The sequence below is a fragment of the Cucurbita moschata genome, unplaced genomic scaffold (assembly GCF_002738365.1).
Source record: "Cucurbita moschata cultivar Rifu unplaced genomic scaffold, Cmos_1.0 Cmo_Scf00002, whole genome shotgun sequence".
Lineage (NCBI taxonomy): Eukaryota > Viridiplantae > Streptophyta > Magnoliopsida > Cucurbitales > Cucurbitaceae > Cucurbita > Cucurbita moschata.
In genome coordinates this window covers 1,652,977-1,666,423 of record NW_019268518.1, presented here as the reverse complement: position 1 = coordinate 1,666,423, position 13,447 = coordinate 1,652,977, and the positions used below count along the sequence as shown (strand labels likewise).

The 13,447-nt window shown below is 33.7% G+C and overlaps 2 protein-coding genes across 2 annotated transcripts; both read right to left on the bottom strand.

Moving 5' to 3' along the window:
* Positions 1 to 549: 549 nt before the first annotated feature.
* On the bottom strand, positions 550 to 3,361 carry LOC111462278 (receptor protein kinase-like protein ZAR1). The gene is made up of 2 exons (XM_023105844.1): positions 1,825 to 3,361; positions 550 to 1,504 (listed from the first exon to the last, which is right to left on the bottom strand). The coding sequence occupies exons 1-2, from the start codon at positions 3,233 to 3,235 to the stop codon at positions 828 to 830; spliced, it is 2,088 nt and encodes a 695-aa protein (XP_022961612.1). The 5' UTR covers positions 3,236 to 3,361; the 3' UTR covers positions 550 to 827.
* Positions 3,362 to 8,305: 4,944 nt separating this feature from the next.
* Positions 8,306 to 13,165, bottom strand: LOC111462294. Its single transcript, XM_023105845.1, has 6 exons — positions 12,417 to 13,165; positions 11,788 to 11,999; positions 10,359 to 10,647; positions 10,162 to 10,247; positions 9,981 to 10,072; positions 8,306 to 9,189 (listed from the first exon to the last, which is right to left on the bottom strand). The coding sequence occupies exons 1-6, from the start codon at positions 12,738 to 12,740 to the stop codon at positions 8,957 to 8,959; spliced, it is 1,236 nt and encodes a 411-aa protein (XP_022961613.1). The 5' UTR covers positions 12,741 to 13,165; the 3' UTR covers positions 8,306 to 8,956.
* Positions 13,166 to 13,447: the final 282 nt, after the last annotated feature.

Here is a 13,447-nt window from a genome sequence, read left to right as displayed (position 1 = left end):
CTCGAATAATTTCAACTATCAACAGACGGTTCATAATTAATTTAAAATAATCATCTTTAGTTCGAGTTTTCAAGTCTTAAGTTGTCTCGTTGTTGCTAGGTTAAATTTTGTTAAACTTGAACATAGTTCAATTGATTGAGACAAAAATTATGACCAAAGAATTAAAGGTCTGAATCTCTACCTTACATATTGTTGTTAAATTAAAAGTAAGTTAAGTTTTCGTCTTCAATTTTTGGTCGAATTATCTTTACTAGTTCTATCTCCATTAGTGTCTAGAGTTCTAAAGATGATGTTTTGATTTCTGTGTAGCCGATGAAGCTGGAACAGTAAACTTTAATCATGTCATTTTGGTTTAGAGATTTTCTAAAGAAGCAGCAACGGTTGTCTACAACTTATTAGATTGATGCATCAATACTTTATATTCATTCGAGTTATTTATGGAAAAGCCCATATTGGTATGATTAGCTTAAAATATTAAATGTAACATTGTATCATTACTTCCATTACTTATTATAATAAAAGAATATTTAGCATAACAATAAAGTAAGATGGAGCAAATAATAGAGAAATGTGTTTATTGAATTAGAACATGAGGATGCCAAAGGTCTGCAAAAAGAGCAAGAAGAAGAAGACAACTTCCCACCATAATCTAAACATTTTTTTAATGAAACCTATAAAAAAAAAAAAAAAAGCATGCTCTTAGGGCAGACCACACAGCTAACACAACACAACAATCTTAAAAACATCAAAATAAAGTTATTACCATCTTTATCCTGTCGTCTTAACCAATACACAAACTTCCATCTCTATCGGAACGGCTCGGATTTTTAATTCCTCGGTTCAAACGATACCCTTTCGAGCACATCGGAGATGTGTCTCATGGAAGGTCTCCTTTCAGGGATTCCATGAACACAAGCCATTGCAAGTTTTAGTACCGAGACGATCTCTTCTTCGTTATCTGCATCTCGAACTAGATATGGATCAATGACTTCTGAAATTGGCTTTTGTTCTTCAATGCAGAGTTGGATCCAATGAACAAGATCCATTTCAGAGGAAGAACTCACTTGGATTAATGGGAATCTTCCAGTGATCATTTCAAGTAAGATCATACCATATGAGTAAACATCCCATTTTTGAGATGGTTTCAAGACTTTGAGTGATTCAGGAGCTTGATAATAGGTTCTAGTGTTGGAAGATGAACTGCAAATGATCTCGGACGTTACGGTTTTCAATGGCTTTGGATCTAATGGTTTATTCGATGCCATTCGATTCGATTGTACGGTCGGGGTTACTCCAGCTATGTTGGCAAGTCGAGCTAAGCCAAAGTCTGAAACTTTGGCTTCCATGTTCTCACTGAGAAGTATGTTGTTGGGCTTCAAATCTCCATGAACATACTTCTTGGGGCTGAATTCATGGAGATAAACCATTCCTTTAGCAATTCCTTTCATGATCTTTAGCCTTACAGACCAAGATAACGGCGTGAAAGCTTCCATTTCTCGCTTTCCTGTCGATATTTTAAATAATATGGAACATACAAGCATATAAGTGTTGGGATCGTACAACAATGCACACACTCGATCTAGATGAACACAAAGAATAAAAGAGAGAAAATGCAACGAAGAATATTAGCTAAATCAAGTATACACAATAATAGAGAATACAGAGAATGTAGAAAGTACATTTTCAAAACACTGTCTAAATGGTTTACCGTATATAACTTTATACTATATATAACTGTCTACCATATATAGTTTTACGAGATATATAGCTTCACTACGATCATTCATTTATAATCTTTTGTGCACAAAAGTTGTGAAATTTTACCATGAATGGCAGTGGCCAGGTTTTGATTTGGTATGAACTCATAAATGAGCAGCTTCTCATCAACAGACCAGTAATAGGCTCTAAGAGTGACAAGATTAGGATGTCTTAGCTTTGCTATGGCTTCTACTTCTGTTTGAAACTCTTTGAGCCTTTGAGAACCGCCTTCGCCTAATCGACGCACGGCCAACGTAACGCCATTGTCGAGCACCACTTTATACATTATCCCAATCCCACTTTTGCTAAGAATGAATGCTGATGCTTTCAGAAGTTCATCAAGATCAAACTCAACTTGTTCATCCAATGCCACGAGATCGAGCTGCTCGACATTCTGTGAAACCGTCTCGGATTCATCCTTCCTGAAACATAAACATTCTCTGCTGTTTCTTGGATTGAACAGTTTAGAATAACAATATGAGATCAATAACCCAACTAAACATATGCCAATCATATCACCAAGTACTATAGCAATCACAGCACTCTTACTTAATCCACTAGCCTTCTTAGCGTTTTCACCATAAGTCCTTGGGAGAAATGGCAGCAATGATGGTGAAGAACATGTGTTCTTCAATGGGGAGCCACAGAGCCCAGGATTCCCAATAAAAGCAGTGGGTCCTCTGTTCATAAGAGCACCATTTTGGGGTATTGGACCATTCAAATTGTTGTGGCTGAGATCAATGTACACCTTTTCAGGTAAGTTCCCAAGGCTAGAAGGGATTGAACCAGAAAAATGATTATGAGACAAGTCAAGAGTTCCTTGTAAGCTACCCAAATTCCCCAAATCATTAGGAACAGAACCATCAAAGCTGTTGAATGAAAGATCAAGTTTCTCCAAAGAACTCAAGCTAGTTCCAAACCCATGAGGCAGTGAACCAGTGAAGTTATTCTGACTAAGATCAAGGGTTTTAAGCCTCTTGCATTGAAGAATCGAAGTGGGTAAGGAGCCATTAAAGAAATTTTGAGATAAATCCAGAGTTTGAAGGAATTTAAGCTTACCAATCCCATTTGGAACAGACCCAGAAAAGGAATTCCCATAGAGAACCAAGCTTTGTAGGCGTTGAGCGGAAAAGAGCGGTGAAGGCAAGCTCCCAAACAGCCTATTGTTCCTGAAATTGACATGGCGGAGGCCAGAAAGAGCCCCGAGAGAAGAAGGAAGAAACCCATATAGATTGTTCTTAGGAAACGTAAGGGAAACAACAATTTGGTGTATACAGCCAACGCCATTCCAAGAACAAGGGGTTTCATCAGAGGAATCCCAATCGGTCAAAGCCCCATGTGGGTCTTCGAAAATGGAGCGCTTAAATGACAAAAGCATAAACCCTTCATGATTCAAAGAAGTTACAAGAAGACAATGAGAGGAGGAGCATAGAAGAAGGAGAAACAGAGCCACATTTTGGAAGGAGAAACAGAGCATTTCCAAGCAACAACACAACTTACAGTCTAACAAACTGAGGCTGCAAAAGGTGGAGAGGAAAAGAAATGAACAACAGAAAATGGAATTGGAAGCATGCAACCTCCACTTCCATTGTTTTATGGCCACATATTGCTTAGTATTAGATACCAATGCAGATTTCATCCGACCCCTCCCCTCGAAAGTACGCCTCCCATTAAACGAGATTCGCTTCCTTTTTCTTTTGGAGTATTAGTCATTTTTTTTGCTATACTTTCGAGAAGTCTTGACTTCTTTTTCTTCTGGAGTCTCCTTCATTCGATATGGCTAAGCTCAGAGCATGTGGCTAAGTTTGGGGTATAGCTCAGATATCATGTTAGATGAACACAACTCAATACTTTTCTACAATAATATGATATTATCGACTTTAAATATAAGAAGTAGGACTTTCATCCAACAAAAAAAAATAAGAATTCATCCAATACTTTTCTATTCACATCATTTTTTTTAACATCACCCAATCATGATACATTAATAATAATAATTTTTATTAAAAAATACATTTACTGAATTTAAATAATTGAAAATACAGAGATATAATAGAACAATATAAAAAATAATAATAATAATCGAAATTTTCCTTACTTTCAAATAAAATATTAGTTGTTTGATCTCATTTTCTTAAATATTTTAATTTATTTTATTTTGGTATCTAAAATTTTAAAATATTTATTTGATTTTATCTCTTTAATGATAAAATATATAAATCCTTGACTTTATTTTTTATTTTAAGATATTAATAATATAATTTTTATTGTAAAAAATTAATAATAATATGAAATTAGTATCCATTAATAAATGTATACCCATGTCTAAAAAGTTGTTATAAGATGATCGTGACATAATATTTTTATTAAATACGTTTACAAAGATTATCATAAGTATAGAAAAAAAAAAAAAAGAAGATGGTCCCAAAATGGATAAGTGAGAAAAGCAATGCAATATTAAATAATCAAATTATAAAGTAATAAAATAATTAAATGGTAATTAATCATAATTAATGATGAGTGCCACCAACATACATACATCAACTCTTCCAATCTAAACCTAACTCCCTTCCCCCTACAACCAACCACACACTTTACATTCATTATCATAACCCTAATATCTTAATCATTTTCCCTTTACTCCCCTATTCAATATTTCAATATACTCCCTATTCTTTTAACAATTTTCAACATTCTCTAACAATATTTCAATATCATTGTTTTCGGGTCGGTTCGTAGGTTGACATTTTTCTGATCAGGTCAACTCAACCAATCCAATAATTTTTTTAAGATTATTGTGAAGATTAAGAATATTGGATGTTTAGAACCGATGTTAATGATGTGTTATGACGTGTAAATATTTTATATTTGAGTTTTATGAGATTTTAGTTATTAATATAACTTATATTTGTGAATAAGTATGATTGTTTAAAATAATTAAAAAAAAAAAAAAAAAAAGAACAACTTGACAACCATTCAACTTGAAAATAGAGGGATGGATTATGAATTTTATCGGAGTTGCTCTCGTCTCCAACCCAGCCAACTTGAAATGTCTAGATGGTCCAATTGGTGTACATCCTGATTATTTTAACTGAATTAAACTATTTCAATTATTTTTTAATTAATGTAAAATCTATAGGGGAGAATTCTATTTTTTTCTAAGAGGACTTGCTTCAATACTCACTCTCACATCCACATGTGATATAATGTAATATTTTTAAAAATAAATTAAAAATGTTTAATAATAGAGGCTAATTTTTTTTTAAAAAAAATATTAAGTACTATAATTTATATATCTTATATTTATTTCTATTTAGCTTCATATAATTTTTGAAAATTTCGCAAATTAGGAACAAATTTTTAGGTCAATTTAATTTTTAAATAAAAATAAACAAATAACGAGGTTTTCTCCCTAATCTCGTGATATAATGAAATGGGCGGTAAAGTACGATAAATTGGCACGTGAAGATAGTAGCCGTTAATCATTGGACAAATACTGGAGGGCGGGGAGGGGCAAATCAGCAAATTTAGAACTTTTGAAGGACTTATCTGCAAAATAAAAATAAAAATAAAAATAAATAAAAATTAGTTAGGATAGTAGTAGCTGAGGGACAAATAATCGGAGGCTTTTTCAATTCCAATCATATTCCCAAAACGCCCTCTCAACTATTTTTCTATTTACAATAAAATATCATTTTAATTATACTCTCAATTTTATTTTATTTTCGTTTATTTATTTTCAAATGTTCAATAAATTTTTAAATTAGTTATTTGAAGTAAACTTTTATTAAAAATTAATTAAATAGTAATAATAATTTACGTTTTCACGTAGACCTATTTTTTAACATTTATAAAAGATAACAGAACTAAATTAGAACATTTGAAAATACGTCTAAAATAGAATAAGTCTAATGTGTGTAACAACTAAAAGTACCCTCAACAAAATGATACCTAATAGGGATAGAAGCATTCGCCACAAACCCCGTTACTCTCCCAAACTATAAATACACTCTTTCTAATACGTTCTCGAAAAGCCCCCTTAAATCACTAGCTTACGCTCTGACCCGAGTAGCATGGGGCACGTGGAATCCCGTGTGAATCAGCAAGGACCACCTTGCAAGGCTAAATACTCCTGGGTGACCGATAGTGAAGTAGTACCGTGAGGGAAGGGTGAAAAGAACCCCCATCGGAATAGTGGAATGAATCCCCGGTGGTAAGGGGGCCATTCCATTAAATCTTTGAGAAGGTCGGTATTTGATGGTCGGCGTGATATTTTAGTTTTCTATTAAAAAAAATACTACAAATTACCAAATTAACCTCCACCTCCACCAGACTCCCCATTTTCATTGCTTAAATCAATAGTTATGTTATATAATTTATGCTAAAATAGTTAAAACAAAGTTACAGGGGTGTGTTGTGTATTGTGTTCGAGATAATTTTATGTAATTAGACATGACTGTTGTTTTTTCAGCTCAATAACTATAAATGGAAAAGTTCAATCTTCAATACTTGATATAATAATTAATGTATTGTCTACTAAATTATGCTCGAATTGACAACTTGATATCACGAAGACAAAATATGTTATATCTTTGTAATATTATGTCTTTTTGTTTACGATCACCATATTGTTTTCGTAGATATTACTGATGTTTATCCTTGTTTTTTCTAATTGCTCGACAATCATGTCCCATTTCGTTAGTAGCTCTAAAGATCAAGCTATAAGTATATCGTTTTGGCCTCTGATTTGTCTTTTTTTTATTTAAGAATTTACTCGATTTGAAGTTCTCACTATCATCGTGATCTTCTTCCGTAGTTGATTGTAATTTAATCTAATTTTTATAATTTAAGTTGAGTAATCTAAATTAAATAAATTCTCGAGTTTTTAACGCTGATGGAAAAATATATTGTTTTTCCTTCTCTTTATTCTCTTCTAATGTTTAGTCTTCTATTTGTTCTAGTTACTAATGTATGGTATAGATATATATATATTTAAATCTAAAAAAAAAATTTACCTTTAATTTTGAGTAAAAAAATGGTGAGTATTTTGACCCTTCCCAACTAAAAAAAATTATTGATACCTTTAACTTTTTTAAAAAAAATTTAAATATATTAAAAAATAACTATAATATTTTAAAAATAGCATTAACATCTTTATTTTTTATTAAAAAAAATTAAAATTTTTCTGATTGTGATAAAAATGTCTATGGATACTTTTTAAATTATTACATTTGAAAGTTTGAGTATTTTTTAAAGGTCGATATTTTTAGATTTTCCATTAGTTTTTTTCAATTCTTCCTAACAACTGATCGGGCTCACCCTCATTCGCACAACTTTTCCTACAAATCTTAATTTAACTTGTTCTTACACCATAGAGTTTTAACCATAATTATAGAGTTTTAATCCATCTTTTTAAAATAAATTTTCTCATAATTAATAATCAAACAAATTTTCTCATAATTAATAATCAACCTAGGAAGAATTCAACACAGTGGCACTTGATAGAAACCACAGTCGAAACTCCTACTTCTAGCCTAATTCTTCCTCAAATTTCCTTACTTACAAAACGTGACAAAACATTCCTAGATTAACCTATTAAAAACTCAAAACCTTAGTCCATCAAAATCTTACTAATCTGAGGAAAAATTGAAGCCAAAATCTCATAAATCTTACCTTTTATTCTTCCAAGTGTGGATATTATATATATAACCAAAACTCAACTCTAAGCTATCCCTCCTAAAGCCAAAATCCTTTTTTAGTTCTACAAAGATTTGCTTCTCATAATTTAGAGAAGAATCTTCATCCCGATTGGTTGCCACATTGAATTTTTCCACAAAAGGATTTTAGTGCATACTCTCTTTTCTTTCATTTTAGTTGTTTTTGAATTGATGCCTGGCATTGGCTGGTCTATGAAGTGGTTTCATATCATATATGTCTTGGATGTTGAGTTACTCTACTTCTAAACACTGATTCTATGAACTTACCAACTTTTGATTTGAGTGAATTGTAAAAATAACAACACTTTCCTACCTGAAACAATCAATTTCTAAAAAACAAAACATGATTCCCCAAATCGTTCATTCAAATTCAGTTTGAATAAATTTGAATAAATTCTTATACTCACCCGCAAAGGACCTTTTCCCTTGTCCCTTGGGCAGCTTTACATCAAAAATCCAAAAATATAATACAACCAAGTAATTTTGTAGACCGAAGTTAAAAGCATTTCAATATCAATAGTGCATTCATGAAACATTTTTCCCTTCTAGAATAACTGTGGCTCACCAGAACAATTTTATATAACATCATATCTTCTTAATCAAGAAATAAAGTTGAAAAGTTGAAAAGTTGAAGCTCATGAAACAAACACACAACCCAACACTAGTTTCAAACTTGATGAAAAAGAATCCAAAACGCAAAGAGCATGGACAGCAAGCAAATATATGATACCAGATATTACTGCTACTGATCCATTCAGCCATTCGATACAACAAGTTTGAAACACCAAAACAATGCATCAAACCTGCATAAACATTCATTGATAACGAAGGAATAAAACGATGGAGCTTGAATTAATGGTTCATTGATAACGAAGCTCTTCGTAACAAATTATACAATTTTCGATTGTAACTAAGGCACATAACAAGCATCCAAATACATTGGGAGGGGGATCCATAGCTTACTCCTAACATAACCTTCCTATCAAAAATCCCCTCTCCATACTTTACATTCTAAACATCCTCAGGACAGTAAAAAAGGCCTGTTTCTTTTTTCTTGCATTTCACCTACGGTTAATAACTTATTAAGATGAAACTTTCAGTAACTTAAAGAGTAAAAAGAAAGGATAAAACCTGCTACTATGCAGCAAAAGCACCAAGTTCGTCCGTCCGACTCTGAGCGATGGTTTGCAACAACTTCATCCAACAGTATTTTTGCTTTTCCTTTATTGCTTCTTCCAATTTTGACCTTCGATTGAGCCTTGTTTAATTCAACATCCACCATCCTCCCCCACTTCCAATTCCATCCCAAATTGGTCTTTTCCTTTTTCCTTTTTCCTTTTTCCTTTTTCTTTTTTTTTTTTCCTTTTCCTTTTTCCTTCCCATTTTCCAAAATTAGAACAGTGCCCACAAATCACGACATGGTACTGAATACTATGATATCTTGATTTCCACCTTTAGATCTCGTAGAAGTTACCAGAACTTCACCGTCGCCTGAAGAAGAGGAAGTCGGGGTGGTTTACTTGGCGTTGTCTCAACCAATCCTCAGCATCCTGCAAAAGTGACTTTGCCAATTGCCACTCGAATCTGCCATTTGGAGTCCATAAAGACCCTCTAAACTTGTATGAAGCTAGACCAAAAACTGGCAGTGACATCTTAGGGATACCATCTATCTCACTGGGATACGTTAGTACAGGACCTTGTACACTGCGTCCCCCTGAAATTAAAATAAATGAAGAATCGGTACCAAAAAAATTTAAGATGTAAGATGTGAAGAGGCCCATCATATTATCAACAATCTGGATACAACTTGCCCAGATGCAATTATATTTGTAAATTCGCAGAGTGGCATGGAGCACTAGAACTTGTTTTAAAGTTACAACCATGAGGAGACAATTACCAGTTTATTACCAGCTTATTTCAAATGCATACGCAACAAAATAACAGCGAAGCCATAGACAAAAGTCAGAACTTATTGGATTAGTGTACGCTGGTCTGTATCAAAACAGTTGCAATGTGCGGGCTAAATCTTCTATATATAACTTGGTAAAATATAAACCATTGGTATTTTGTTCTTAAGATACCAAGTCATCCATGAATACTTGCATGAAGAGCACAAATTTATGAATGAAAACCATTTTAACACAAAATCGTCGACCAATCTCCAATAAAGTTTGAGTAAATAACAAATACAGACAATAAACTTAGCAGTGGAAGTTGTATTCCTTAAGATGGTTTCAGTGAAGAAAAATATGAAAATGAAGTTGTGAAACATAATAGAGCGTTGCTACACAAAGAATCCCTAATTCCAAGCATTGTCAAAGTACTGTTTGAAGCTGCCATCAACCTCAGTTAAGACAGAAGAGCAGGGAGACAGAAAAAGTCTTCTATATACATAAAGACAGGTAAAAACATTATGAAGCGCAAAAGAAAACAAGGAAATTAAATGAACTACACCTCCACACAAAAAAATTAGACATTTAAGAAGCAGAGACAGAAATAGACTACCTCCCATTGGCGTAGACAAATAATGAAAGGTGAGGAAGCAGGCATCCAGATCCTTTAATGTTGGTCCAGTTGGAATCCTGTAAATTGGATACCTAAGAATGAACCACCAAAACACAATAAGTGATTCATGCAAGTAAAAAAGTGTCCAATTAATCCAATTAGCTTCAAGGCTTGACAGTACCATGCCACAGAAAACCAGCTGGAAGGCAATAGATCACAACTTCGTAATGTCCTGAGCTCAGGGAACTGGAAGGCAAGATCTGATATCTGGAGAAAATATACTACAGTAAGGTTATGAGGGATAAAAGGCAAGGATTTATGTATTTTATTTTCTTCTGATTTCAATAGGGGAGGGGTTCTGTTTAAGCATTTACATGCCTTATCTGCTAAAGGTTCACGACTATAAGGCAAATCCCGTTCAAGATGCTCAAATAGTAGCTGGCCTTGAGGATTAGGAGATTCAGCCTCGTCACTAGAACAGTCTTCTTGAAGTCCAATTAGCTGGTCCCGCAAAGATATCCTATCCATTCTACGAGAAATCTCAGAAGATAAGTTGTGATGATTGAGTTGTTTCTCCATGTATTTTAGAGCTCGTTCAGCTTCTGAATCACTACTACCATCACTACTAGAATCTCTGAAATCACTATCACTGTCCTCACCTGGTTGCCTACATCACATAGAAAAGTCCATGCTAAAATACCAAGTATTCAGTATACTGAGTACCAACTCAATGTTAAACTTTAAACACTTATTTAGTGAATTAAAATACGTTATCCTTCAAATTGGTTCATTGAACTTACGCAAGGCTTTATTTGGTTAATTTTTACATCAAACCAGAGAGAATTTATCATAATCTGTCAATAAAATAATGCTTGGTCTTTACCCCTTCACCAGGTTGCATGATACGGAATAAGGCAATCTACTTCAAACTGCATCAAGTGACCTTTCAATTATTCTTAGATAGGTTACAAACTTTCGGTTAGCTTATAAAAATATTAATTCTCGGATTTAAGAAGATTTATTATTATTATTATTATTATTAGAGAATTATTTTTAAGGTTATAAGTTACCATTAGCTAGTGATCATTGATGAACATGAGAGTTACAACCTTTCAATTGACCCTAAGTTACTCTGAGGTTTACTTTCAAGGTTATAAATAGTCATTCATCTTGTTGCTTTAATATGAAGATTTTGGATATTAAAATGAAAGTAACCTATTATGCATTTTAGGTCATAAGTTTGTTACTTGAAATTTCTTATGTTTTGATTTGCATGCCAGAGTCATTCAAGTAGCCTTGATTAAGCTATTTTGTGGAGTGATTTGAATCATGAGTTTAGAAACGAGTTTTTTTGTACTCTTGATCTTGACCATCAAAGTAATCCGTTCCAAAATTTTCCCTTGGCTCGATTCCTTATCGTTTTTGAGATTCTTGGATAATTTATAACTAAAGGTCTTATTCTTCAACAAGACTTTTAGATTGAATTCTCAAGTGTTACATAACACATATTGACGAACTTATTACAATTTATAACATCGTCGAACCAAATATTAGCTATCAACTCCTACAGTTCTTTTGCCCAAGAAAAATTCTTGAACAGTTCGATAATCTTTCTAATGATTGAATCAAGAATATAAGTATGCATGATATGAAAAAACAAAAAAGACATCCACAGAAATTGACCCTCACTTGAACATTTGGCTATATTTCACCAATAAATTCATACAAACAGCTTATCAGAAATAATTTAGAAAAAAAAATGCAAAGAATTGTATAGACAAAATTTATTTCCAGTTAACGAGAATACCTTAACTTTGCAGAGGACTTCAAGGATTCACCATATATCTGTATACCGGATAAATATGGTACATAATACTGGATAACACTGTCACTGTCGTTTAGTACAAGAGGCACACCTGCACCATAAGCACTCCATTCCTTAAAAGACTCCCACAAATCACCTAGGACAAAGTATGGTTGAAATTCTCCGTCACAGGTTCTCCAACCCTTTACCGTTGTCTGCAATGAAAAACAAATGAAGACAATATCAGAGGAACAGTAAACTATTGGGATCATTAATTGAGACTTTAAAGTTGATACTAGCTATGAAAAAAAAATAAACCCTCATTCGCTGATCCTTGATAAACTTGAGGCGATAGAAAAAGGAAAGACATTAAAATTTCAACTGCAATCTGTATATTATCCCTCGAAGCAATTCCCACAACCAAACTAGCTTTCTTCTTCGCATAATCCCTTATTTGTTATACGGTTCAGAATTGAACCAAAAACTCAAACATCAATCCGCTTATCAGAATTAGGAGGGCCATACCGAGAGCCACAAAAGGTAAAGACTTAAAACATTTGAGAATCGACTTTTTCACACTAAAGAAAACAAAATATTAGCCAATGGAAGAGAAACTTCCAATCGATTCAAACCTTTGAGAGGTACTGTGCAGGTACAGATGGCGCGATAGACTGCAAAAACCGCTGCAGATTACTCAGCGACGATACCACTGGCTCAAAGGCCGACATCGAAATAGATTTGGGGAGCTCTTCACACGCATCTCCGCTCTCGGTTTCTCTAGTCACCGAGGACACCGTGGTCGGTTTAACCACAGGAGATTGACCTGCAGAAACGTCGCTCTGAGCTCTACGGAGCTGATCATTTTGACGTCCCTGATTCACCCTACGAGCTTTCGTCGAATTGTAAAACCTATCATCACCACAACCACGACCAAACTGCAATCCAGCACCTAACATTATATTTCGAAAACCAAACGAAAAACAGCTCCGGAAAATCGCAATCCGCAGTCCTAAAATCCACAATAAAAGTCAAGGAAATGCACAAAGTAACAATCTCGCTAAAAACCAATCAGATTGGAACCAAAATCCCGAAGCACAGAAGAGTAACGATTGATTGCGAGATAGAATCAAACAGGCAATCGGGTTCCAAAATGTGAGAGAGACGAAAACAGAGCCCTCCTGTGGTTCGCCAAAAAATCCAGGCAAATCGAATCGAAGAAGATAAGTTCGAATGCAAAAACCTTAAACAGATTGAGACGCAATGGATCTAAAACACAGAACGAGGGTTTCAATGGCGTCGTCGAAACAGAGAGAAGAAAAGAGAGCAATGGAAGAAAAAAGGAAAGAGATGGAGGCGAAGCAGTACGCTGGTTTTTCCAAGGAAGAAAATAACCACTAAATTGATTTTAATATCATTTTATTTTTTGTTATTTATTTTATTTATTTGAAAAATACATACGTTTAATATATTTATATTTAATGGATAATATTATGGCCTACCCCCAACCGTCTTCAAGCAGTCAAAATGGGCGTCCTATTAAAATTATGATTAGGAGCCGTAGGAGTTTTATATGCAACATGTTCGCGTGGGTCCTTACCAATTTTGAGGGACTAGTCAAGCCAGTTTCGAAAATAAGATAGAATGTCGGCTAAGGCCAAACAAG

Bases quoted from the DNA above. Each gene is read 5' to 3' on its own strand.
- LOC111462278 (XM_023105844.1), bottom strand. From the start codon at position 3,235: ATGCTCTGTTTCTCCTTCCAAAATGTGGCTCTGTTTCTCCTTCTTCTA. The intron at 1,505-1,824 runs GTAAAATTTCAC...AAATATCGACAG, and splicing joins CCTGGCCACTGCCATTCATG to GAAAGCGAGAAATGGAAGCT.
- LOC111462294 (XM_023105845.1), bottom strand. From the start codon at position 12,740: ATGTTAGGTGCTGGATTGCAGTTTGGTCGTGGTTGTGGTGATGATAGG. The intron at 12,000-12,416 runs GTTTGAATCGAT...TTTTCATTGCAG, and splicing joins CTGCACAGTACCTCTCAAAG to ACAACGGTAAAGGGTTGGAG. The intron at 9,190-9,980 runs GTAGTCTATTTC...TTTTAATTTCAG, and splicing joins TTTGTCTACGCCAATGGGAG to GGGGACGCAGTGTACAAGGT.